This window comes from Acipenser ruthenus, chromosome 1, assembly GCF_902713425.1.
Source record: "Acipenser ruthenus chromosome 1, fAciRut3.2 maternal haplotype, whole genome shotgun sequence".
Classification (NCBI taxonomy): domain Eukaryota; kingdom Metazoa; phylum Chordata; class Actinopteri; order Acipenseriformes; family Acipenseridae; genus Acipenser; species Acipenser ruthenus.
Genome location: NC_081189.1, coordinates 89,612,988 through 89,640,846, shown reverse-complemented (window position 1 = coordinate 89,640,846; position 27,859 = coordinate 89,612,988). Strand labels below are relative to the sequence as shown.

The window sequence follows — 27,859 nt, the reverse complement described above, 5'->3', positions numbered from 1 at the left end:
AGTAGTCCTAAGTAAAAACTGCGAGTGTTTGGACTGACAGAGAAAGGAAATCAAAGAAAGAAAAGTAAAAGAATGACTCGGATGAGAGAGGTATTTTTCTCTGGTGTACTCCATTGCTAAATTCTTGTAGTTCACATATTGTAGTCCACATTCAGAGGATGCCACAATGATAAAATAATTTGCTTTATTTATGTATTCATTTAAGATTGAGTAATTTGAGTCTGGTATTAAACTATTCACAAACCACCATTTCCAACATCCTTATATTAACTACAGTACTACAAAAAAATTACATAATTAAAAAAATCGATTTAAATCAAATTAGATTTAAAATAAATAAATAAATAAATAAAATACAAAATCATCAAACCTGATTGTTGTACTGCTTTTAGAATGAAGCACTCATCTATAGGTACCAAAACTGACTCTGTGATACTGAATAAGAAAGTTTACTGGTCCAGAGCTTATCTGTACTCAAACTGTTAATGCAAAAGCTTTATTTTTACAGTTGGTTATTAGTTATCAACATTGAAAATTGTCGAACTCCTTAAATTAGGTCTTGAAAATTGGTCAAAATGGTCCTTAATTTGTATTGTGGGGGGACGGGGATGACTGTATGAACCCTGTATTTACAACATTTGATTGAGTTAAGCAGAGATTGTATAGTTTTTTGCAACCTGAAGTTTTATAAAATTAATGTTAATTGGGCATATATGTAAAAGGTTTGAGTAACATTTCAAAAACTTGTTTAACTAACCTTTTGGTTGATCCATCTGGTACAAAGTCAAGTTCAAATTTGGTCCACAGTAGCTCAGAATGCATCCGAGAGCATGTACATCCCCATAAGTGGCCACCAGACCCAGGAGTTTGTCAAAATGATCATTGACCGTTTTCACCCATGCAAATTTATGGAAACAGAAATGCCTTTACATTCATCAAGTGGAAGTATAGACAATTCCTCCAGGAAATTAAATTAAACCGCACCAGAGTATGGGTTAGAACCCTGACAGTTTTCACTGATTTTGGACAGCTGGACAGAATAAGAAAGATTATGGCTAATCGGGGTTACCAGTGGACATCAGGGAAGCTAGCTGGAATAGGGGTATGATTTACTAGCCTACTTAAGTGCTGTAAATTAAACACTTTTTTTTACCTTCTAGGTGGAAAAGCTCTGTAGTAGTGGTTTTTCGGAGCTGCTTCTATACCCAGCCAAGACCAGCGCACAAACCAAAGCAGCGTTGAGCCAAGACAGAACATCGCCTGTTTTTGAGAAGCCTGCTTCTCCCACACATATGCTGCCTCCAGTAGCCAGCAAACCAAGAGTGCCTCCTGAAGTTAAACTAAAGGTGGCTGAGCTACTTGTAAAATACAGCAGTGGCCTTTGGGCCAGTGCACTACCTAAACTGTTTCAGGATGCTTACAAACTGAAGTTCCCAGAGTTTATTCTAGATGACCTGTCTCTGCTGAGTGATGTTTGCACAGCAGATTACCCTATGCCGGACAACACCAAAAAGGCCATCCTTTATGCCAAGGTGACTGAGGATGAGAACCACAATAAGGTGGAACTCAAGGTCACTAAAGCTGCAGTTCAGAGACTCTGCAATTTGACTGTGCCACCACTGGTCATCCCAAAGGAAGAATATCCATCTGTGCTGGTAATGGAATCCAGCAATACCAATGAAGTCATACTCAGGCAAGCAACTTTTTAATTGGTGTTTTTTTTTTTTTTCTTAGACTGAGAGGTGATTGGTGTTATTGATGCATATCTCGAAAGAGCTGCAAAAAGGGTACATTTCAGTGTTGCATTTCTGGCCAGACTTTGACGTCATATCGGGAACTGTTGGTTTTAATATAAAATGAACCACATACAGTATAGGGGGTTCTGTATGTTCACCCAGTCAAGTGTGCGTGGCGATTCATACTAAATTGACCTACACATCACATCAGTGATAAGATTGGCAATTTATCTAATTTACAGGATTCACCTGGCTGTAAAACCCAAGTGTAACTTTAAATTCAAAAGCTATTACACTGCTAGCTATTCAAATTTTATTTTACCTGCATTCTACTTTGAATCTGGTTGCGATACAAAATATATTCCCTGTATGTCATGCCCTTTTGGTCAAGATGAATTGCATTTAACTTTTTGTTCCAAAAAAGTTTGATTTGTTTAATTGAGAAATTTGCTCTACAACTGGGGGATATTTGGTAAGCAGCATTCACTTTTATTTTTTTTATTGCAGGTACATTGGGGAGGGTTACTCACAATCTCAAGAATCACTTGAGGATGTGATGAGAGAATTTTACAGCCAGCATAATGAAAAAATGGTCCTGCACACTCTGGCTCTTGGGCAGCTGGTAGCAGCTCAAGCAGAAGAGGAGGATGAATTTTTACGAGCCAAGATTTGTGAAGTAACGGGAGACAGGGTGAAGGTAAAGGCATGGTTTCTTAAACAATATCCCTTTATCTGAGAGTAAAGGAAGAATCTTTGAAAAGGGGAGTTATTATTATTATTATTATTATTATTATTATTATTATTATTATTATTATTTATTTCATAGCTGACGCCCTTATCCAGGGCGACTTACAATTGTTACAAGATATCACATTATTTTTACATACAATTCCCCATTTATACAGTTGGGTTTTTACTGGAGCAATCTAGGTAAAATACCTTGCTCAAGGGTACAGCAGCAGTGTCCCCACTGGGGATTGAACCCACAACCCTTCCGGTCAAGAGTCCAGAGCCCTAACCACTACTCCAAACTGCTGCCCCAGAGTTAAGAAGCTAATTGTATTTTTATAGGAAGCTTTCTTACTGAACGATTGAAACTACTTTGTTTGTCGATATTGGCAATCCCAATACATATATATATATATTTTTTTTTTTATCCATTTAAAAATCAAATAGTGTAATCATAAGCACACACTGCAGTGACAGTCTAATGTATAGTGCCTTAAACACCTTGCTGAGCTTAACCTACCAATTAACTGATATTTCCTAGATGGAAAACTGTACAATTTAGATAATCCTGTTATTTCTAAATGGGGACATAGTTGGGTGGTGTTCTTCTACAGTTCATTACAAATAAAAGAACACACGTGTTTGCTGGCTTGCTTGTAAAATTGTGAATGGAATGTTGCATGCAACTATTTTGTTGTGCTTCCATGTACCTTTTTCAAGTGCCTTATGACATACCTAGTGAGAATCTAGAGAATATTTATAGTGGATTACATTGCCTTTTTAAAAAAAAAAATGTTACTGAAATTAAGTGCATTTCTTTTATTTTAAGGTCTACTACGTGGATCACGGGTTTTTTGAGGTTATTGGCAAAAGCAAACTCCGTGCACTAGATAACCAGTTTTATATGCTGCCCTTTCAAGCTTCAAAATGCAAATTGGCAGGTAAGTTCGTTCGCATTGAGTCATCCAAATTGAAATGTACCACAAGCTATTGCGTTCTACACTTAAAAGTATTTTTTTTTGCATTGCATGCCATACCAAAAATATCCTGTTCTGATTTAAGTGGTGGTTTCACAGACCCCTTTCAACACTAATCTTGGACTAAGGTAACTATTGATGTGAATCTGGGACTGTAAAAACTTCAGTAGGTGTAATTCAGAACAAGGTGTTTGTTATAGCATCCTCTATGCAAAGTCATCAGAGTGGAAACCATTTGCAGTAGCAGCTCTGGGGCTGGAAAACATTAACTAGGCAGGTGTTTCTGTGTGGGGTGGGGTGGGGTGGGGTGGGGGGGGGGGGGGGGGGGTTGGTACGAAGAGGTGCCAAGACCACTGGATTTTACTTATTTATTTTTGTCTAACCCTTTTCAGTCCTGAATTCTTTGTCGAAACAACCAAGTTATGTAATTAAAGGAACTCATTTATTGAGTATACATAAGAACAGGACAAATTATTTTACATGTATTTTTGCATCACCTCAGACTGATCTAGGAGTCACATCAGATTCCAACGTGATCGACTACATATGTTCACATACGGCACTAAAATAAGGTCTCGCCAGAACTGAAAGGGTTAACAGAAATTCTTGTAAAAATGCCATTTATAGTCATAAAGAGTCATCACAATGCTTTTCTGTGATTGATTTCAAGGTTGTAACTTTGAATTTTGAACAATATTTTAGGGCTTGAACCATTCAGTGAGGAGCCTGCAGTAATGAAAGTCTTTGAGTCCCTAGCCTGTGGAAAGATATTATTGGCTGAAATTTTAGAGAGACATGAGGTGCCTCTTGTTGTCCTGTATGACACGTCCCAAGATGATGATGTCAACATTAATGCGGCCTGCATGAAGGCTTTGCAGGACAAAACTCTGGAAAACAGTCTGAAGGTATTTTGATGACCATTAATGTGATTGTGGCACATCAGTCAATTTAAACATCCTGTACCCAGGGTTTATGGAGTAGAGTAAGTTATGAATCTGATGCTATTTTCGCTCCACATTGTAAACTATTGGATAGCTACAGACAATATGGCATACACAGGGACACCCTTTCATAACCACCTCTACTCTATATAAGCATTGACTATACCCAAAATTATTCTGATTAGGCCTTCAGAATGAGAGATTAACCTGGTTTAATGTTACAAATGCCATTGATCCTGCAATAGAGTAATTTACTATTTAACCATTGTTATTCTTTGGCTATATCATGTTAAGCTGAGAGCAGTATTTTGTTATGATGACCACCCCCCAACCCTAGATTATGCTGATCATGCATATAATACTCTGTTTCCACTGCCACAAGCCCCAGGCCCCCTCTGGCTAGAGCATTTCCACTTTTTTCCAAGCCGTGAAACTTTGGCCACACAAGACATCTGAATCTGGCCCTGGGCCGAACAAGGCCATTGCAATCAACATTTGCAGTGATATGTAGTTCTTGATCTTGTTAAACCACAGTTAATTTTAAAAGCATTGTTTATCGCAGGAATTTATTTAAAGACAATACTAGTATATAAGTAGTGAGCGGTACAAAGAAGCAGTGAGCTAACTTTTTTTTTTTTTTTTGGGGGGTGGGTTTTGAAATAGAAATCCCTATCTATCTATCACCAATGCAATTACTATATTCTTTCAAACTCTAAGACACACTTTTTAAACCAGTTTCTTTTAAAAAATGGCCTGCATCTATAGGGATGCATGTATTAAGGTCGCCAACAAAAGACGCGACGCCTGAGTACACAAACAGGAATGTGACTGATTGCCCAAGAGAAGACTAACAAAAAAAACCTTATGCCCGATCTCGAATCATCCATGACATACAGGCAGCCATTTTCAAAGAAGCGGAAGTCATTATTTGGGAGATGTCAAATAATAGAGGACTCCAACTCCGAGGATGATGACTTGGAAAGATTTGTTGTTACAGGCATGTGAATTTACCAATATGCAATATGCCTATTTAGACACGTTTGTAGCATTTTATTGCAAAAAAAATAGTATTTCTTTGTATAAATGGCTCTTGTAGCATAATTAAGTTTCTATCCTTGTAGATGCATCTTTTTTATTTCTTTTTTTCCTCATGTTGAGGATGGGTAAATTCAACAGTTTCTTAAATTTTAAAGGATTACGGTAGTTAGTGTGCATTAAATAAACCCTATTCATACATGTTATTTCATTGTTAGTTTGTCATGTTTGCTTTCCAATAGTTATATACAGTACAACCCCATTTATCTGAACCCCAGAAAAGCAAAACCTTTAGTTAACTGAAAGTTTGTTTCCCCCCAAGCTGTCTGGTTAAGTAGCTTTTTGCCACGTGCGCTAGTGGCTTGTGTACATTGTAGTGCTGTGTCTTGTTGTGGACAATAAAACAGCATGACTACGCGAACTGTGCTAGATATATCGCAGAAACTTTGTGTTTTGGAGTCTCTGGATTCTGGAGAAAAAGTTGTGGATGTAGCCTGATGTTTTGGAATTGGCAGTGCCACAGTTTGTGATTATACGCCAGGCAAAAGAAAAAACAAGAGATTTTGCTGCATCAATGGAAAGCGGTGTGAAGGCATAGTCTCACAAAATAACGCATACATGCAGGGATATTATATATTTAATTTTACAGTCCTCTGTGATGGAATAAACACCCAGTAGGTCAGCCAGATTTCCAGGTTGACTGGAAAAAAAACCCTGCTTTAATACTGTATCTAGTCAGTGCATATATTAAGCTGTGGAAAGGAAAAGCATTCCACTGTTTGTTCGGGCCGGGTCTAATAAGAATTCTACATCGGATTGGGTCGGGTAAATAATTGTCGGTTCGTGGTTGGGTCGGGTTGATTAATTTGGAGCCATGCAGACCTCTACTCTGAGGACCCAGGAAACGAAGCAGAAGGGCATTAAAGATTACTTCAAAATAATGGACAAAAAATGAAAGCTAAGTAACATTTTTTTTTTCTTTTGTTCACAATTGTAATATAATATAGTACCTTTTTTTCCTAAAGTTTTTTTATTTCTTTGACAGTACAGTGTAGTTTACTGTTCAGTTTACAGCAGTGTATTGTTTGGAATGTTACAGTAATAGATTTACAACTATAATACTGTACTTTACATTACGTAACGTAAAAACTTCTTTGTACTGTACCTATTCTATTTACAGGATTGTTTGGAATTGTTAAAGATTCATACATTGCCTAGCTTTGCTTAACATTGTTCTGATGTACAATTGGTAGCTCATGCTAGATTCACTGACTTGTTTCCTCACGTAACCGAAAACCTGTTTTACACTGAAAGTTTTTCGTGTCCCCCTAGACTTTTGGATAAACGAGGTTGTACTGTAATAGTTTTAAAAAGTACCCTCTACACAAATATACAGGCAGCGTTTTATTTCCATTCCACAAATATGTTGGAATATAACACTTACTGGTGAGTTGAATTATTAGCTAAATAAACCTACAACTTTCCACCTCAAGCAATTCTCACTTAAATGTTTTCATTTAATTGAAAGAAAATGACAGCCACAAGAAAAGAATCACTAGTAAAAAAAAAAAAAAAAAAAAAAATTTAAAAGGAATGCTGCTTTGTTGGTCATTAGAAAGCAGAATTTATCAACGCCGATGTTTAAAGTGCTGCTTTATATATAGAATTGTTGTTGTTTTTTTTTTTGTCTATTTACTATATACACGGCGCTTTTTTTTTTTTTTTTAAATGGTTGTACTCCGCCCCTGCTCGGGCAGTGGAAACTCTACCAGGCCAGACCCGCTTGGCTCAGATGTGCATTTAGACACTAGCTAAAAAGTAATGCAGAAACAGTCATATTTGTGCTTATGAGAATCAAGTATACTAGCCTAAACTCGTAGAGGGATTGGGATCAATTAGTCCTGCAGCTGACACTAAAATTGTATCCAAGGCTTTAGCTCCTAAATAGACATTTGAAATCTGCAGAGCTTTACTGAGCACTTGCAGTACACACGTTTGGGGCATGGTGGATTTGCTTGTGCTTGTATGACCTTTTATTATTTATTTTTGCAGATCAATAGTGTATATACAAACGTCAGTGTGACAAATGTTTGTTCGGATGGAACCATATACTGCCAGTTGCTTTCAAGTGGTCAGGCAAGACTGAATGAAATCTTGGACAAAACAGAAAGCTACTTCCATTCCCGGGTAAGTGTGTGCTGTAGGGATTAAACTAGTCTGCTGGCTTGTGAATGATGATGAAGTAGATGGTACATAACAAGGTTACAGGAGATAATGTGGCATTATCCTGCAAGTGAAATTGAGCTTTAGACCCAATGACCGAGTAGCTAATAATAGTGTACAGTACTATCTTCTAATTGTATTAGTTCGAAGGTACAACACAACTGGGACAATTTTATGAATGGCAAATGGTGATTTCTGGAATGTCAATTAGTGTTGGGCGATGCCAAAAATTAATTGATACTATCAATTGTTGCTGTTTTTATTGTAGTGTTTTAATCAAAGACTGTGCATTGTACAGTACATGTAACACAAGTTATACAATTTAAATTAAAAGAAACACAGTGTATCCATCAGATTTTTTAGCAAAGTTAAGTTTTCTGTTCAGTCTTTATATTTACAGTATTCGGTACAAGGCTAATTGAAGAAGTAAACTGCAGTTTGCAGCTAGGTGATTTTATTCTTTATAACTTTTTTCAGAATGCCCATCTTGCATAAAACACTTTACAGACCTGTGCTATAACAGTACACACCATGGACACGTAATTAAATGTACATTATTACATCAATACTACTTGGTATTGCAATGGATATAATTACACAAGGGAGATAAAATATACAGAAATAAATGATAAAAAGGTCAGCGTCCAAATTGTGTTCCCTTATTGCAATAAAGAAATATATTAAAGAACATTCTCTACCCGTGAATTCTCACAATCTAGCACCCGCAAAACACAACCACTTAAGTTTTATTTTGCAAAGATTTACCAACTGTGGTTCTAGGTAGAAGTGCTTAACTTTTATTTTTGCGATTCAGACTTTCAAACGCTGTCAGGGTGTTTTAATACATATAGAAAAGGTCAAGAACAGACAACCGCGGATCTTTAACACACGCAGAGTAATTTAAATTTTAAAAGTGAAAACAGTCAATGACTGCATTGTCTGTTCTAGTGTTAAAGAGCAGGTACCACCAATATCCTGAACCACAGACCAATGTTTTTTTGGTGTTTTTTAGGTTTTCCTCTATTCAAATATTTAGACTTTGTTTTTTAGTTAACAAAGTACACTGGTTTCTAAGTTGTCTCTATAGTGCACCCTATTCTTATTATGACCACTAATCCATGCTGCCTTCCATGCTAGATCTCTGGAGCAATTAACTCCATAGTAACCCATGGAAAACACTGACTACGCCCCTGATGTTTTTTTTAAATGGTGCATGCTTGTCGCTAACCTCAGTAAACATACTCATTTAAAATGTTTAACCCTTTGCAGTCCATTTATTAAGTGCGCGTCAGGCACGTCAGGTCTAATTAATTTTCACACGCGCAGTTAATTTTAGACGCGCTGTTTAAAAGTATTTTTTTCCACAGTCAAACGGGTTTAAATGGCCCTGCATATCAACAAAGCACTCACTAGGCATCTCCAGCCCCGCCCCACCCTTTCGTTCGCTATCGCTTTCACCTATGTAAGAATTAAATAATAATAAAAATAGTCATACATACCGATCAATCATCTCCGGATCACTTGTTTTATCACCAAACTCCTCAATAATGCGATCAAAGTCATTATTTTATTACTATAACATCTGAAAAAAGATCTGCAATTGTCCATGATAGTCTCTGTGCGCTGACGCACTCAGCCAGCTTGTTTACTATGACCGCCCGGTTATCTGATACCAGGGCCATATGTATGACTATTCATGAGATATGCCTTATTTTTTTTTTTTTTTTCGACTTGTCTCGGCTCCTGTCGCTCCCACTCAGCAATTGAATGGTTTTCTCGGCTTTTTCCGGAAAAAAAAAAACGACTAGAAACCCGTTTTTTGCGTTGCTATAATAATGTCGGACCCAGTCCAACAAAGGACCTGAGAGGAATAATTGCAATGTCGGACCCAGTCCGACAATGGACCGCAAAGGGTTAAGTTGTCTCCTCAATTATCCTGGGTTTTCCGTTTAGGAATTTTACAATTTTGATACAAAAAATAACCTCATGATCATTCAACTGGCCAGATATCAAGCCCGCTAAGCAGACTTTTCTCGGTGCGTTTGTCAAAATAAGTTCAATTGTTGCTTTTTCAGGATCTTTAGAATTGCACCTGGTTGGGATGTTAATAGGTTCACTAAAATCATGTTCATCACAATTCTTTAAACTTTTTACTTTGGCTTCAACCCAAATCTAAATTAAAATTTCCAATAACGTATAGCTCTTGTTTACTCTTAAAGGGAAATTGCCTCCAATATCTGTGTTGTAGACTCATTATCAGCAGCGGGTCGGCGATAACAAGCTGAAATTGGAAAAGGTTTTGAATTTGGAAATAATACTTTTGTAATCAACAATTCACACTGCTTCAGGCAGGACAAAGCAACAAGTACTCTTAACATTAAATCTCTCCTTAAATGGCTACACCCCCACCTTTTGAAGAGCTATCCTTTCTTAGTACTGCATATTGATTGTATAAGAAGGAAAAATAAAATAGAAAAAGAATAATGATGATAGAGAGATTGCAGATGAAAAGACACAGCTGACATTAAAGCAAATGAAGAATTATAAACATTTAAAATACACAACTAATAAAAGAACATAACACATTAACACCCCAGCACAGCCCTAAAACAGCCCTTGTCCTTTCCCGATGTTCTTACGATTGTCGCACGCGCTGCCTCTCACACCGGCAGGGAAGATGAATCCGTAGCAATCCTTAATCGGATGCAGCAGAAACAGGTTTGGGCGATTTTTTTAGTATGCCCTAAGGCAATTGTTTGTACTTGAATGCATTGTGGTCGCCGAATCTCTCGGCAGAAAAATAAAAAACCTTGCTAAAAAATATCGTTGAATTACAGACCGATCTAACTGCTGTTTGGTTGATTGTCTGATATATATCATGTACCGGTATATCACCCAACACTAGTGCCAATTAACCTGAATTTGTTCACTTTAATAACTTAATACCATGTTCTGTATATAGGACATTTTTTATTTTAAAAATGGATATGTAACATCTAAAGAAATATCATCTTTGACAGGTTACCTCCGAATTTTTGGTCTCTCAGCCATTTTGTGGCAAATGTTGCGTGGCTCGCTATAAAGGAAAATGGTCTCGGGTGGAGGTGAGTTGTATGATATATTGTTGTATTTATGCCCTCTGTAAATAATGAATTCAGTTAGGCTGTGTTGACCACTTTAGATTTCAACAGGACCATCCATCATTTTAGAGAAGTAGTCCTAAAAAGAAACTTGGTTATACAATTAAGGCAGAAGCAAAACATTGAGCAGCTATCTGTGTTTCTATATTGCGATGCAATCAGATACTGGTTTATTGATATTCCGGTCTGTACTGGATACATTTCTTTACATGCTTGCTGTGCAAGTACTGGTATATCTATTTCTTCTGGAATTACAGTCTTCACAGTGCACAGGAGACACTGTAGAAAAAAGGTAAGCAAATTTGGAGTTTTATATCAAGACAATGTAACATACACCCATAATACAATGATGTACTATTAAAAAAGCCCATTGTTTGTTATTGACTAAGTCTTTTTTTAAAATGTCATGTTACTGTTAGTTAGCTTGAATTAGTTACCTGTACATTCCTTTAATGCCAGATAAGCATCATTCTGCAATATGGAAGAACTGAAATAAGTAGAGAACAGTTGGTGTGCTAAACATTGTGTTGTATTCGGATTAGCCACATGCTTTTCCAAATGCTTTTTACTGCACCACAGAACATATGCAAACAACTTTTAAGTTTAACCTGACTTGTGTATTGTGTGGTGGTTGGTTGGTTTGTTTGTTTGTTTGTTTGTTTGTTTCTGCTTTTAAAGTAAATGTTAAATACGTAATCTCTAATTGGGTACTGGTTGTTTTTTATTATTATTTTAATTGGTATTGCTCTTGTGGTACTGAAAATTTAAACTGGGCAGTTTTTATTGCTAAAATAGAAGTTGGTACTGTATGCAAACATGCAAGACATACAGTGGCTAAAAATCCTAACTGCAAAGCTAAAATCTTTTTTTGGGATTGTCTTAAGTGTTTTTAAATACAATTCTCAGGGAGACTTAATATACAACTTCTGATTGTTAATTTAAGATTACAAACCTGCATGGCAGTCGAGTGGTGGACATCCTGTTCATTGACATCGGTGTACCAGCATCTGTGGAGGTGGTAGAACTCCGAGAGATCCCTCCTCCATACCTTCAGGAGCTGCTCTCTATTCCACCACAGGTAATGGCACTTAATGTTGTTGGTCTAAGTGTGTGTGGTAAATGTGAACTGAAGATGAGGCTAATAGTGGGAAACTATGGCCTCCCGAGGGAAGAACTATAGTTGCCAACAGGCGACTGTAATGCCTGATGCTGTATTTTAACCCATCGCATGCCAGAATTTCTAAGGACTCGTACATACATACATACATACATACATACATACATACATACATACATACAAACAAACAAACAAACAAACAAACAAACAAACAAACAAACAAACAAACAAACAAACAAACAAACGAGAGGAGGCCATTCAGCCAATCTTGCTCGTTCTGGTTGTTAGTAGCTTATTGATCCCAGAATCTCATCAAGCAGCTTCTTGAAGGGTGTCGACAACATTACTGGGGAGTTGGTTCCAGACCCCCATAATTCTGTTGATTTTCTGTTCCGAATGGCCCTTTATCTAATCTCCATTTGTGACCCTTGGACATACACACAGGGTAATTAGAAAGTAAGTTAACCACATCAACGCATATATATATACGATTTTTATTTTTTTATTTATGTATTTTCTTTTTATATAACCATAATGACTGTAATGTGTGTGTGGTCTTCTCCCCCCACCCTCAGTCAATAAAGTGCTGCCTGGCAGATCTCCCAGTCAGTATTGGTTCATGGACCCCGGATGCAGTGCTCTGGTTGAGAGGTGCGGTGTTGAACTGTAGTGATTGCAGCATGAAGGTAAAATTAACATTTTCAATGTCAATAGTTTGTGACTTGGCATGTATAGTCAAAACCAACTTTCCATAAATGATGCAACTTTGAAAGAGATTTCAGCAAAGTAGCTTATTAACCAGAAGATGCAAAAATGGAAAGGCATTTGGAATCTTTAGGGTGGGGCTTTTGATTTGCTGTGGAAGCAGAGGAAACCAACAGGGATCAGCAGGAGTATGTATGAATGGCTCAACTTCCAGAGAATTGTTGTTGCCTAATTATGCATGCCAGGTGTTCTCAGACTTTTTTTTGCTGGGCCCCACTTTGGAATTGGGGGAGGGTCTGGTGGCCGACATGGAGCGAAATCCTCCTGTTGGTTTTTATTTGGGAAACTCGGTTGTTTTCAGTTATGTCCACATTAGGATTTGGGTACGTAGAACTGTGGATGCATTTTGTATCAGAAAATTGAGAATTTTACACCTATTACCACCCGCGTATCTATCACACTACAGTCCATGTTTTGTTTTTACTGCCCACTGTATCGTATGACTGTAGCGTACTGTAGTAATTAATCTCTGCATACAAGAAGTTACTTACATTTTTTCCTAAGATTAAACATTCATCATGGTACTCTGAATTTAAGGTTTGATATTTATGTAGCTATAATAATAACGAGGCAGATGTTGTACACAAGAAAAACGAATATGCATCAATAGAAGCACAACTCTACAGCAGTTTTCGGTTCATCACTGAATAAAACCATAACACTATGTTGCTGCTTTGTTTTGTGTTCATGGTCGTTAAGCCCGTTGCTAAGCAAATTGACGTATTGACGCGTATTACGTAGTGCACAAAATTGATGATTGGTCAGTTGCAATGTCTTTGCACACTGCCCACCCACCTTCTGAAAGCTGTTTTCTTTATGTAGAAAGAGAGTAGTGAATGATTGCCATTATTTAAAAAATGTTGTCAAAACCCACGTTTATCGGTTTATCTTGGTTTTTTTTTCGGTTCTTATCGGTTTAAACCAAAAACTTCAAGCCCTAATCATATTGCAGTGCTCTAAATTGGCAATAAAAAGGGCAAGGCCAAAAATGGTCATCAGTTCAATTTATTGGTTTTAGAAAATTCTGCTGGTTTTTATCAACCAGCAGCCTACAGCTATGGCCAAAAGTTTTGCATAGGATTTTAGAATAGAGACATTAATTTAAATATGTTAACATATGTAAAAATAATGTGATATCTTGTAACAATTGTCGCCCTGGATAAGAGCGTCTGCTAAGAAATAAATATTAATAATAATAAATAGGAGTAAATACAGCAGCACTAAAATTAAATTATATATATATATGTGTGTGTGTGTGTGTATATATATATATATATATATATATATATATATATTACAGTACTGTGCAAAAGTTTTAGGCAGGTGTGAAAAAATGCTGTAAAGTAAGAATGCTTTCAAAAATAGACATGTTAATTATATTTATATTTATCAATTAACAAAATGCAAAGTGAGTGAACAGAAGTAAAATCTACATCAAACCAATATTTGGTGTGACCACCCTTTGCCTTCAAAACAGCATCAATTCTTCTAGGTACACTTGCACACAGTTTTTGAAGGAACTCGGCAGGTAGGTTGGCCCAAACATCTTGGAGAACTAACCATAGTTCTTCTGTGGATTTAGGCAGCCTCAGTTGCTTCTCTCTCTTCATGTAATCCCAGACAGACTCGATGTTGAGATCAGGGCTCTGTGGGGGCCATACCATCACTTCCAGGACTCCTTGTTCTTCTTTATGCTGAAGATAGTTCTTAATGACTTTCGCTGTATGTTTGGGGTCGTTGTCATGCTGCAGAATAAATTTGGGGCCAATCAGATGCCTCCCTGATGGTATTGCTTGATGGATAAGTATCTGCCTGTACTTCTCAGCATTGAGGAGACCATTAATTCTGACCAAATCCCCAACTCCATTTGCAGAAATGCAGCCCCAAACTTGCAAGGAACCTCCACCATGCTTCACTGTTGCCTGCAGACACTCATTCGTGTACCGCTCTCCAGCCCTTTGGCGAACAAACTGCCTTCTGCTACAGCCAAATATTTCAAATTTTGACTCATCAGTCCAGAGCGCCTGCTGCCATTTTTCTGCACCCCAGTTCCTGTGTTTTCGTGCATAGTTGAGTCGCTAGGCCTTGTTTCCACGTCGGAGGTATGGCTTTTTGGCCGCAAGTCTTCCATGAAGGCCACTTCTGACCAGACTTCTCCGGACAGTAGATGGGTGTACCAGGGTCCCACTGTTTTCTGCCAATTCAGAGCTGATGGCACTGCTGGACATCTTCCGATTGCGAAGGGAAGTAAGCATGATGTGTCTTTCATCTGCTGCAGTAAGTTTCCTTGGCCGACCACTGCGTCTACGGTCCTCAACGTTGCCCGTTTCTTTGTGCTTCTTCAAAAGAGCTTGGACAGCACATCTGGAAACCCCTGTCTGCCTTGAAATTTCTGCCTGGGAGAGACCTTGCTGATGCAGTATAAATACCTTGTGTCTTGTTGCTGTGCTCAGTCTTGCCATGGTGTATGACTCTTGACAGTAAACTGTCTTCAGCAACCTCACCTTGTTAGCTGAGTTTGGCTGTTCCTCACCCAGTTTTATTCCTCCTACACAGCTGTTTCTGTTTCAGTTAATGATTATGTTTCAACCTACATATTGAATTGATGATCATTAGCACCTGTTTGGTATAATTGTTTAATCATACACCTGACTATATGTCTACAAAATCCCTGACTTTGTGCAAGTGTACCTAGAAGAATTGATGCTGTTTTGAAGGCAAAGGGTGGTCACACCAAATATGGATTTGATTTAGATTTTTCTTCTGTTCACTCACTTTGCATTTAGTTCATTGATAAATATAATCTATTAACATGTCTATTTTTGAAAGCATTCTTACTTTACAGCATTTTTTCACACCTGCCTAAAACTTTTGCACAGTACTGTGTGTGTATATATATATATATATATATATATATATATATATATATATATATATATATATATATATATATAGATACATACATTTATTATTATTAGCAAGAAAAGTAATACATTTTAGTTGTAATGCAAGAGCTGCATGATTTAAGTTTGTTAAATGCATTTCTGTTTTGGTTGTATGCACAGTATTTTGGCAAATGAGACTCTGGGGATAGCCATGGGATCAACTCCTCTTCCTCACCGAAGCCATGCCTGGATCAGGAGACTCTGTTTAGTTGTCTTGGTTAAAGAGCAAGAAATGCACCGTAGACTAATAGAGTTCAGCCCTGCGACTCTTAGAAACTGCTGTAAGAAACGAAAGGGAAAATAAACCAAAGGTGTTGAATTTACATTTCTTGTTATTGTTTCCGTCTCCACGTTACACTGGTATTTGACCTCACCTAGTCAAACACTGATCTGATCTGTGAGCTCAACAGCTTTCATTTTAAAGTTGTAGGACTTCTTCACCATTCTGATCAAGTTGTATCCACAGCAATAAACTTCAATATACTGTAAATAACACACAAAAAAAGCACAATACTTCTAATTACCGCTGCCCTTGAATACGCACCACATCTGTTTTTAGCAATTTAAATAAATACGGTAATAATATTTTGTGTGCGGAGCTTGTCTACACTGCCAGCTGGCTGCCAGGAAACAATGCGGGTTGGCGGGTCTTTTTTTTTTTTTTTTTTTTAAAGTTTTATAACAAGTGGAACTGCGCTGTGTGCTGAAGTCAACTAATATTTGTTGTTTTTCTATATGTTCTATATCTGAGCTCATATAAAATACATAATGAAAATAAAAATATTTAAGATGCATTTTCATAAGACTATTGTATCGTCATGCTGCCTCGCAGTAATTCAACAACAATATCAGTATCTTGAAGGTTTAACGGATTCATTTATTTCAGTTTAGGGGCAACTTTAAAAAAATGTTTTGCAGATTGAGCTAGCCTTTCAACTTTTTTTGGACTCTTCTGAAATGACGCTATTACGCTTGGTAGAAATCCATGTGCTTGAAAGGGTCGTGTCTTTGTTTTTGTTTTTTGTTTTTTTCCCCGCTGAAAACTTCACATTGTGCTAATAAGAGTAAACAATTAGTGAAATTTAAGCGCATTGGTTAGTGCACTATGTACAACATTTTTCACAGCTGTGATATTTACCGTTTTATGAGAATAAGACTTGAAAATTGATCAATTTTCATTTAATCCAAGATGGCTGCCACACCGTGTGACCAAAGGCTGCCATATTGACCATGGCACAACATCCCATAGTCCTCTACATCCGTGTCAAGTTTCGTGCACTTTGGTGCAGCCGATAAAAAGTTATAGGCAGTTTTATAGTCAGTTGCGTCTGTTGATGTCATGCATCACGTTTGACCTTTAGGAGAGGTCAGAGGTCACGGGTGATGACATTTTTTCATAGAGCACATATGACTTCCTATACGTGTTCCATTATAACTATGACCCTGTCGGCACGCCCTAGGAGTTAAAATTTCAACGTAAATTCCTATATGGCCGCCGCACCGTGTGAGCAATCTGTTTCACACTTCAGCAGTTTTTACTTTCCAATGGTCTGGGCAATTGTGTTGACATTGAAGAGCATAAGTGCTATGGTGTTCTTGTTATGGGTTGCAAAAGTTTTTTTTTTACAATTATCAATATGGCTGCCAAACCATGTGACCAAAATGTGTCATTTTCCTATCACCAGTACTTCACGTGAGTCTCTAGGTCATATAAAGTTTCATGACTGTAGTGTATTGCACCTTGGATTTATGCACGAATGTATGAAAATAGAGCCGTTGTGAAATGGTTATTTGCGTGCCGCGGCCATGTTTTTTAACGAAAAAGCGTGGATTTTACAAATGGTAGAAAGGACCTGGTTATGAACATGCATGCCAATTTAGGTGTTGAATGACGTTGCGGTTTAAGACGAGACGATTGTTGAATATTTGGCGCCAATCCAGCGTAGCGAGCAAAGTACTTGTTCAATCGACCTCGATTGAACATATGTTTTTTATAGGCCATTGCTGCACTGTCTGCTGCCATTGTCATAGTTCCACCTTAAGTTGTTTTTAACGGCAAGAGTTTTGAAAATTTCCACGAGATCCAATATGGCAGTCGAACCTTGTGACTTTTTCATTCGGGGACGCCAGTCTGGTTGTCCAGCCATAGGCGTCTACTTAAGTATGCTTTTTCATTACTCTGCAATGTTGTTTGTGTGGAATAATAATTAATAATAATAATAATAATAATAATAATAATAATAATACACAGCAATAACAACAGGCTTCCCAGCATCGGTTGGTCACTTTCTTTAAAAATAAATTTAACTGGATGCATGTGATACATTCAGGGGTATTGGGGAAGCACTTTGAGGAGGACGTACCTGGTACATGCAGTGGCACTGAAATAGGTTGAACCTCGATTTGAGGGAAATTTAATCTTTTAAATTTTATTTTTTCATTCCTCTCCAGATAGTCAAATGGGATGAAGCCAAGAGACAGGTGCACATTTACCTGTTTACGTCCAAGAATTTCTATGACCATGAACGCAGCATTAATTTCCAGATTACTGACTCTGACTTGTGGAAGCACCAGAAAGATGTCTTCTTGAGCAGCAGCTCTATGAGTCCGAAGAAAGAAAGCAGCCCAATCTCTCAGTCGAAGACAGCAGTGCCTGAAGCTGTCGATTGCCAAATTGCCGAAATTTCCCAGCTTCCCACGCTACTGGCTTTACCAAAGCCAGGTCAGAACATGGATATTTATGTTTCAGTTGCTTGCCATCCTGGATATTTCGTCTTGCAGCCCTGGCAGGATCTGTATAAACTGGAGGTTCTGATGGGAGAAATGATCCTGTATTACAATAAAATAGAAGAAAAGCCCATTCACATTGAAAAGAATCAAATATATGCTGCCAAAGTGGAAAACAAGTAGGTTGTCTAAAATGCAAAAGTACAGAATTGTATTATGTCTTTGGTGAAGCATCCAGAAAATGTATTCAATTGTACATCAAGGACCATTTAATTGTGTGGTGTTGTTTTTTTAAATCAATAGCCCTAACTTGAAAAAATATTACATTTTATTGGGAATCTGTAGTTCCATTACTGTTCAGCAGAGGGTGCTGTTTTGTAAAAATGATGGCACACAAACACATTGTCATGGACTCCACCAAACTGCTGTAAGGTATTTTTTTCTGTGCAAGTGTGTTCTGGCTTTTGAGTGTCATAAGACAAGCAAAAATGGGTTGTCACAGGGTTAACCAATCAAGAAGCCAGAAAAGACAAGGGTGTTGCAACTAAAGAAAACTAAATAGTGTCTTGCATTTGTAGTATATAGGTTTCTGATGGGCTCAGTCACAAGGTGTGTTTTCTGTTGGCCAATCATTAGCCTTTTCTTAAATAATTGTAGTACTGCTGGTAGCTATTTGATTTTTATTGGGTCATGTCAAAATTCAGAACAGTTGGACATCCATCTCTGACACTGGTGCACAACAGCAGCATGTGTGTCTGGTTGAGTTGCCACCAGCACTGATAGTAATTTTTAAACATTGCTTTTTAAACCATGGTACATACAGACAGTTAAGTTAATATGCCTGACAGGTGCAATGCTGATTTTGCTTTGCCTGTATTTTTCAGCTGGCATCGTGTACTTGTGAAAGGAAAACTAATTAATGGTCTGGTATCTGTATATGAGCTGGACTATGGCAGACATGAATTGGTGAACTGTATGAAGGTACAGCCACTGATTCAAGAGTTCAGGCAGTTGCCTTTCCAGGGAGTTACAGCTCAACTTGCTGGTAAGTGATGGCACATTCATTTTGTGTTTCCTGAGCTTGCTTCATATAATTCCTTAAATTAGATGTTGTTGTTCCGTTGTGTGTAGGTAGTCACTTTAAATGTTGAGATAGTCTTGTGCAGTTTGGGCAAGATCTAGATGCGCAAACTGTGAAATAGCATCTCCTTATAAAGATGGCATATACACAATGTCTTAACTTATTAATTGCAAAACAATGAAGATTGTGCAACTGCTGTTAATCATAATCAAAGGTTTGTGGTGGGGGGGTGTCGGCTAGCAAAGGTACATGTGGTGATAAAGTATACAGCTAAGATGTAGTAAACACTCGTACAAAGAAAAGGCATACTGATCATTGTTTAAAATTCAGTATGGGTTCAAATAAAACAATCATTGAGAATGCAGATCACAACGCAAAAAGTGACCTATGTAGAAGAATAATTACCAGTTTAAACTCAATTCACATGTGCTGTACTTTTAATCCTACCTTCAATACCAGTGAAAGAGCCATACTAAACAAAGTTAATAATAATAATCTTTATTTAATATAGTGCCTTTCACAATAAAAATTGTTGCAAAGTGCTTCAATAAAAACCATTTGACAAATATTAATGAAAGAAAGCAATAAAAACAAAAGGAAAAACACTAAGAACAGTGAAACAAGGCAGAGAATAAAAGGAACAGAATTAGCATGAACACTACATTATAAAAGTTAAAATTGTAATACAGCAAGCAACCTGACATTCTGTGATCTGAGTGGGCGTCTAGGAATATATGGTATTAAAAGATTCTATAAATACGATGGTGCAAGCAACACCTTAAACTCTCCTGAATTACCTTAAACTATCCTGAATCAGACCGGAAGCCACCTGCAGAGATGCTAGCACGGGAGTAATATGATCTTGTCCCGGTTAAAATTCTAGCGGCAGCATTTTGTATAAGTTGTAGTTGAGATAACATGGCTATAAATACCAGAGAATAGGGCATTACAATAATCAATTCAAATCTCTCAGTATCGGACTGGCAAACAATTTGGCGATTTTTTTATTTCTTAGATGATAAAAAATAAAAACAATACATTGCAGAAAAACTAGATCTAACTCCCCCAGGGGATATAATTAATTCTACCTAGAATTACAAATACATTTTGCCTGTGTTCATGCAAATGTCTTTGCTGCAGGCCAATCCGGGTAATTTACAATGACCAAGATGGCTGATAAGACTTTGTCTAATGTTCCCTAAAAATTGACGGTGAGACATCTACATAGAATAAGTAGAGGAAAAATATGGCAAATCCAGAATTCTGATTTCCCAATAATATACACCATATGTGCAAAAGAAGCATGTTTAGTTACAAAGCTAGAAATGAGGTTCCAAATTGTACTTGTAAACAGCTAAATAGTACAGAGTAGATATGTTTTAGTTAGTTGTTTCTACTCAAGCATACACTGTCTGTCTTGTGCTATACAGTTGGATAAAGATTTCCAGTTGTAAAAAAAAAAAAAAAAAAAATTAAATTATTTTCTTATAATGCCAGAGATGCAAAAGTATACACTATTACTGCTCTAGTAATTTGAACAATTTCATGTTTTAATCAAATAAACTACAGATTATTTAAGCTATTGTTTGTGGAATCAACAATGATGTTATAGCAGGCATTCATCTTCCTTTACTTGGACAAATATAGTGATTCCATGATTTAGTTATGCATACTTTACAAATGGATGGTTTTACTGCTTCAGTACATCTTAGTTTATACATTCCAAGAACAAATTAATCATTCCATTTTGCAGAATTAAAGCAATGATCTGGCACGTCTGACATACTGTAAAATGCAATTCTGTTGTGTTTTCCTGAGGATTCCATTTTGCTTTTCTTTTTTTAAAGGAGTGAAACAGAAGCAGTGGTCCGAAGAGGCCTCAATAGTCTTCCGTAACCATGTGGAGAAGAAGCCACTTGTGGCACAACTGGATACTGTGCATGAAAGCTCACACCCCTGGGAGAGGAAAGTGGTGGTATATTTGGTGGACACTTCACATGAAGAAGCTGACATTTGGATTCATGACATAATGTATGAGTTTATTGAGGAACTTTCCAAAGCCGCATAATACTGTGCAACAGTTGGTGCTGGTATGATGTGAACTGGAGTATTTGAACACTTAAGTTTGTTAAATTTATCTAGCACGTGTGTTAAAGAAATACATTTGTTTAGCCCAGAAATATACTTTGTTTTGGAGCACTGCTGTTGAAATGTTTAAAAATAGATACTAAAATAATAACTCAGAAGTTCAAAGACAGCAGATGCTGGAAATGGGTGGTAATTCACGTTATAAATATGGGAATTTTAAATGGTTCGTGAATTATTTGTATGGTGTGTAATTATCAATCCATTGCATACATACAATCCAATTTTTAGACACTAGTTTACTAATTGACTTCTATAAAGCATTTAACTGATTGTCATAAGCAATACAAATCTTTACAAGGTTGAGTATTTAAAAAAAGTGTAAGATTGAAAAGCACTGTTTTTTGTTTTGTTTACACAGTATTGTTTACTTAAGTTGGATGCACTGTTAAACGCTCTAATTATAAATACATAGTTTATTTAGAAATAAAGTTCATTAAATAAGCCGTATGTTGCATATTTCTTTAAAAAAAAAAAAAAGCCTATTTCCCCTCAGGCATCCCTATGAGAGTTTGGTTCTATAAGTTTGTGACATTTTTGTTCCCTTTCAAGTGCGAAATGTAACCATTACTTAATGGGTATTTACCTCCTAAAGACCCGAATCCTGAAATACTGTATACCAAAGCTGCTCTTTGAGCCTGTGACGCAGTCATGACCCCTCCCCCTAGGGATCAAAAGTACTGCAGTCACAGATCTTGTGTCATTTTTCCTTTCAAGACTGATTGTAGAGCCTTGTTCAGGTAAGTACATTGTTCCTTTATAGGTAGAGCCCTGTGAATTTTTTTTTTATTTATAATTTGTTTTTTTTCACAAATTGTTTACAGATACACATTAATGAAACAACTGAGATAGATTAGATTATCAATAATTGTATAGTATACATAATCTTTTAACTATATATATTTATTAAACATGTGATTTTTTTATTAACTTTTTGACAAACTGACCTCGCACAGAAATATAATTTAGTTACCATAATTTCTCATTGGTGGCAGTAACGGAAACATACAGTCCTCCACTCTAACTGCCTAGTTACAGTAAATACTTCCTATGCCCTCTTGTGACAGAAACAGAATGTTTCTCGGTGGTAAATCTCCCTCCCGACCTGTGAGGGCGCGAAGTACAGGGAACAGAGTACTCTGGACCGGGTGGCTTGACAATTCATTCCCAGGGTTAAAAGGAAGTCTGTCATCAAGAAAGGGGGCGGAGCTCCGGTGCAGTAACTCGACGACCAGGATGGGAAATGATGTGGCAGCCGGCTGCAATCGTTTACCAAGAGGTCATGAGTAAGGCTACGATTCTGTCACGGAAGTCATGGATTCTGTGATTTAAGAGATGTCAGTGACTTATTGAAAATTCCCATAAGCGTTAAATTTTACAAAAAAAAAAAAAATGCAATGTGCTAAAAATACAGCTGCATAGCATGGTGTTGCAGACAGCCACACATAGCAGGCACGTGTAGCGGTGTAGCTCAGCCAGTGAAATTTGTTGTAATTGAGCAGTTAAGCATGTGAAGGCTTAGATCGAAGAGAGAGTGAACTGTAAAATGGCGACGTCATGTGCATCAGCGAGTGAAGTGGCAAACATCACTGCTAAGCAGAGAACTGGTAAATACCCAAAGGGAACATTTTAATGAAAATGGTGGATTGATGTTTTGTACAGCATGTAATGTTCCTGTGGATTACAAGCGAAAAGCAAGCTGCAACAAGCATTGAAACTGCTTTACATAAACAGAAGGCACAAGGCCTTGAATCGACAGTAGACGAGACTGCTAAAATACAAAAAACAGTGAGCGAGCTGTTTAATGTAAAGATCGAAGAACAGCTGCAACGTCAGACAGAAGTTTACTGACTTAGAGGCTTTCTGCACCAGTAATTCCACTTCATGTCCTCGACAACCCTGCTATGAAAAGTTATCTGGAAAGTTTGCTAAAAAAACATTGGTGTTATACCTAGCTCGGATTAACTCCGAAAAATGTACTTGCCGAAGCTTTTTTGAAAGGCATGATCTGAAAAAAACGCTGAATGACTGTTTTGGAATTAGTCTTTTAGCAGACGAAACTACAGATGCTGAAAGGCGCTACGTACTAAATATCTTGGCAGTTCCAGCCATTTCAAGCCAACAAGGGGAAGGGAGTTTCGAATTTAAGTCTTTTTTAATAGTGTGTTTGTTTGGAGACGGTAAACTTTAAAACTGTGAGTCAAGCAGTGGTGGAAACAGTTTAGAAATCCGGAATTCCTTTTGATAAAATTACTGCTTTTGTTAGACAATGCTGCATATATGAACAAAACCTGGGAACAAAGTCTCAAAGCACCGTTTCTGAATGCAGTGCACGTAACATGCACTGCACATCTCCTCAACTTAGTGGGTGATACCTGGAGAAAAACATTTGTAAAAGTAAATGAACTTGTTATTGCTGTAAACGTGCTTTCACTGCCGGCCCTGCCTGCAAAGCACGGTTCCGTCAATCACTGCAGGAAAAGGGGAAAGTGCCTGCCATTCCACCTTCACCGGTAACCACTGCCATTCCACCTTCACCGGTAATCACACGGTGGAACAGCTGGTTTGAAGCTGTCCATTTTCATGCCAGCCACCTTAAGGATTATGTGGATTTCTTTGAGGAGTGTGAGCGAAGCAGTAGCTCTTCGGTTGAAGATGTGGTCACCTTAAGTAAATCAACAGAAATAAAAGCAGCTGTTGCAGCAATAGAAGTGTTTGCACCAAGAATAATGGCAACTCACTGCTTATGAAAAACCAGAAATCAGATCACATAAGGTGGCAAATGATTTGGCCGATCTTGCCTGTTGGGCAAAGTCTTGCTGTGACACGACTGACACTGTCCTAGCTTAGAAAGCCCTCCACGAAAACGGCAATAAAATCGAAACCTACATGACTGGACCTGCACGATTCTGTCAACCCACTGCCAATTTCTTCAAAGCCTGCTGACTGTTTGATCTCAATCAAGCCAAACATCTTGACCTTGTATAACTAGGTGTATTTGAGTCTATTCCCATGTTTGAGGACAACACATTAGCTAAAGCAGAGTTTAGTAGCTACAGCAGTGCAGTTTCTGAAATGAAATTCCTTAACATTGTGGAATTTTGGGTTGATTTAAAAGATCGCTTTCCAAATCTGGTAGTAATAGCTCTGAGGAGTTTATCTGTGCCAGCTAACAGTGCGGACTGTGAGATTGTTTTCGTCTTACAAAGATATCTCGCGAGATGACAGACGCGCAATCAAAAAAGACAACCTGGCGATGTACAACATTCTGTTTCAGAATCGAGGAAAGTTCTCGGTAAATTGCCATTTTACCTCCCGAGGCTCAGCTCCTGCCGTCGCCTTCCGAGGCTCAGCTCTTGACCTGTCCTGTAACGCCTAGGGATGCCAAACCTGCACTTCCTTGGGCTGCCAAGCCTGCAACACCTGGGATGCCGGTTCATCACCTGGTCTTTTCAGTGCTGTTGCCGCTGCCACTGCTGGAGTATCCTGTGCTGATGTCGGCATTTCTGCTGCAGCGCCATCACTGCTGGAGTACGCAGCGCCACCGTCCCTGCCGGAGTGTCACACCCTGAGGGCAGCTTTACCGCTGCCAACGCCACCACCACGTCCGGAAGAGTGGTGGTGGTATTGGGTTTATGTCTGATAGGCATGTCCTTGGTTTAACATCTCATTTGAAGGACAGCACTTTAAACCCTGATGGAGCATTGCTTAAGCTCTACCTCAGACAGTGTGTTGTGTTTTTGTATTAAAATAAAAAGCAGGGCTCAGAGTGCATCAGGATTCTAAATTATTCTTATTCAAGTATAAACCACGAACACATTTACTAGTAAAAAAAAAAAAATTGCAATGCAATATGCCTATGTTGAGTTGCTTTATTTATTTATTTATTTATTTATTTATTTATTTATTTATTTATTATTTTTGTTTTGTTATTTCTTCATCTTAAATCTTCGACAGTCTGCAGTGATCTATTGATACGCAAGTGTCTTATTAGTTGTATGACCGAAGGACCTCACATATACATATATATCTTATAATCTCTGTGCCCTTTTACATGTTATCCATAAATATTAAACACTCAATAGTGCTAAATTTAGAAATAAGAAACCTAATAAACGTTTGCACATGTCTAAAAAAATACTACATACCTATACAACCATTGAATGGTGGACATTTTAATTTGTATTAAAGCTATTTATGAACATTTACTGATTGCAGATAACTCAACGCTGTATTCCTGCCATGTCCCAGAATTGTACTCGAAGCAGTCACATGAAGAGTGCATTGATATTGAAACAATGTGATTCATTGGGAAAGCAGTGATTGGGTTACTCCTGGGAGTTTCACAAGAACTCAAGCTCACAGAAGCCTCATGTTTTGACTTCTCCATTAAATAACCAGTCGCAGCTTTCATTCTTTAATGCCAAGAAAGTCATTGGAAGTACTTGCCATTTATGCAACAAATTGTCGCAATAATTTTAGCTACAAACATTTAATGTCAAGAATGTTAAACTGATAAGTATAATATATTAATGTTTTTGAAAGAGTACCAGGTTTAAGGACACCTTATTTGAGTTATAGTTGGGTTTTCTTGTTTTTCACTTTATAAAGGGCACATTTCAGTATTGATCTGTATTTAATTCACCTGTGCTACACTTTAGTGACATGTTAATAGGCCAAATTGGTTAATTAATTAACATGAATCTGTTACAGCTGCACCAGTTCATGGAAGCTTCAGTTTAACAGGTGAGTATACTCGATTACAACTAAATATTTTCTTTTAATTGTATGAGGTGTGTAATCGCTTCATTTAGGAGATTCATCTGACACTCTGCTGTGCCTCAACCAACCGCATACCCCAATAGAAATTTATTATTTCTTAATTTCTCAAATTATAGGAGAAATCTTTTGTAGCAAAAGTTTTGCTTTTGTGGATGAGGAAAAAGTTACAAGAAATAGATGTTTACAATTATTTATTTCAGCATTTTTTTTGCAAAACTCAAAAAATGCTAATTAAAGTATTCATACCCTTTGATGCTATGATAGTATTGTCTACAAAAGGTGCTAGAAATTTCAATATGATAATGCAGAAGCTAATTCTAGAAAAGTCTAGGAAATGCTGGATTGTAGGTGAACATTCTTAAAGTATAAAGGGTTAGGCATAGGATGATTGCTACAAAAGATTTTTCTATAATTTGTTTTTGCAAAATTTCTAGAAATTATAAATTTCCATTGGGATATGTAAACTTTTGACTACAACTGCATATGAGGTAACCTCTTGAATTTCATAACTAGGTAAATATATACAACAGCATTTGTAGAATGTGCTATAGACATACATACACGTTTATGTAGATCTTTATTCCTCTACGGAGCAATAACCATAGGGCAGCTGCACGGTCCATATTGCCTTCAGATTATATCCAAATTTAGCAAGAGAGGGTGGTGATCGAGGGTGGTGATCGTTATGTTTTTCGTCCAAAAATCGATTTTTTTTTTTTTTTTTGCAGCGATTACTTTCAAATGTGAAATGTAGTATTTAATTCAATAGGTTTGAATTTGTTAACCTTGAAAACGCAGCGAATAAATGCTATAGTGTGAATAGCCCTTTACTCTATTTTAAAAAGCTTTTTATCATTATATTAGTTCATACTTCTTTATAGTTGTGTGGTATAATTAGACGTTTCTCCTGATTTAGTGCCCGTTAGGTCCGGACAGGTTTGTCTTTACCCAGGATGATGATGATGATGACTTTATTATTATTGATTAAAATATATGAAAAGGATCATTCTTTTTAATATATAGACTGTAGTGACGTGTGAAATAGTTTAAGACCCACAGTGTGAGCTATTATAATCTGCTCCTTCATAAATGTTGCCCTTTCTGTGCTTTTTAAACACTGAGCCATTGTCTCGCCTCGTACACAAATACAACTGCATCAGTAGTCTGATTTGTGATTTAATTTCCTGTTTAGATTAATATACATGTATTCATTTCCCCTGCAAAGCTTCCACAGATTTGCAAATATATGCAAGATATTTCCAATGCAAGCAGAGTTGTATAAAAGTTGCAGAATATCGCAAAATCTTTGAATATCAGGCCCATAGTTTTTATTTTTATTTTAACCAGGTCATATTCGTATTTGTTATTGTAATTACAGTATTGTCCATATAGAGCAATCTCTGTAGATGTATAGACTATTTAAAGTGGGTAAGTTTTCATGATGCAGTTCAAACATTTAGTTATTGGTTGAAAAAAACAGGACTTGTGGATGTACCCAAGAAAAGTTTGGAACAGT

At 37.2% G+C, this 27,859-nt stretch overlaps 1 protein-coding gene across 3 annotated transcripts in view; it reads left to right on the top strand.

The window, feature by feature from the left end:
* Positions 1-21,973, top strand: part of LOC117421021 (tudor domain-containing protein 7B-like) — a 52,425-nt gene extending 30,452 nt beyond the window's left edge. For all 3 annotated transcript variants that reach the window (XM_059031853.1, XM_034034868.3, XM_059031845.1), the window contains 11 exons: positions 1,161-1,693; positions 2,244-2,433; positions 3,295-3,406; positions 4,145-4,347; positions 7,471-7,605; positions 10,662-10,745; positions 11,725-11,859; positions 12,474-12,584; positions 18,060-18,514; positions 19,220-19,380; positions 21,264-21,973. In XM_059031853.1, coding sequence (XP_058887836.1) covers positions 1,161-1,693; positions 2,244-2,433; positions 3,295-3,406; positions 4,145-4,347; positions 7,471-7,605; positions 10,662-10,745; positions 11,725-11,859; positions 12,474-12,584; positions 18,060-18,514; positions 19,220-19,380; positions 21,264-21,484 — 2,340 coding nt within the window. In that variant the 3' untranslated portion in view covers positions 21,485-21,973. The remainder of the gene's footprint in view (positions 1-1,160; positions 1,694-2,243; positions 2,434-3,294; positions 3,407-4,144; positions 4,348-7,470; positions 7,606-10,661; positions 10,746-11,724; positions 11,860-12,473; positions 12,585-18,059; positions 18,515-19,219; positions 19,381-21,263) is intronic.
* The last annotated feature ends 5,886 nt before the right edge of the window (positions 21,974-27,859 follow it).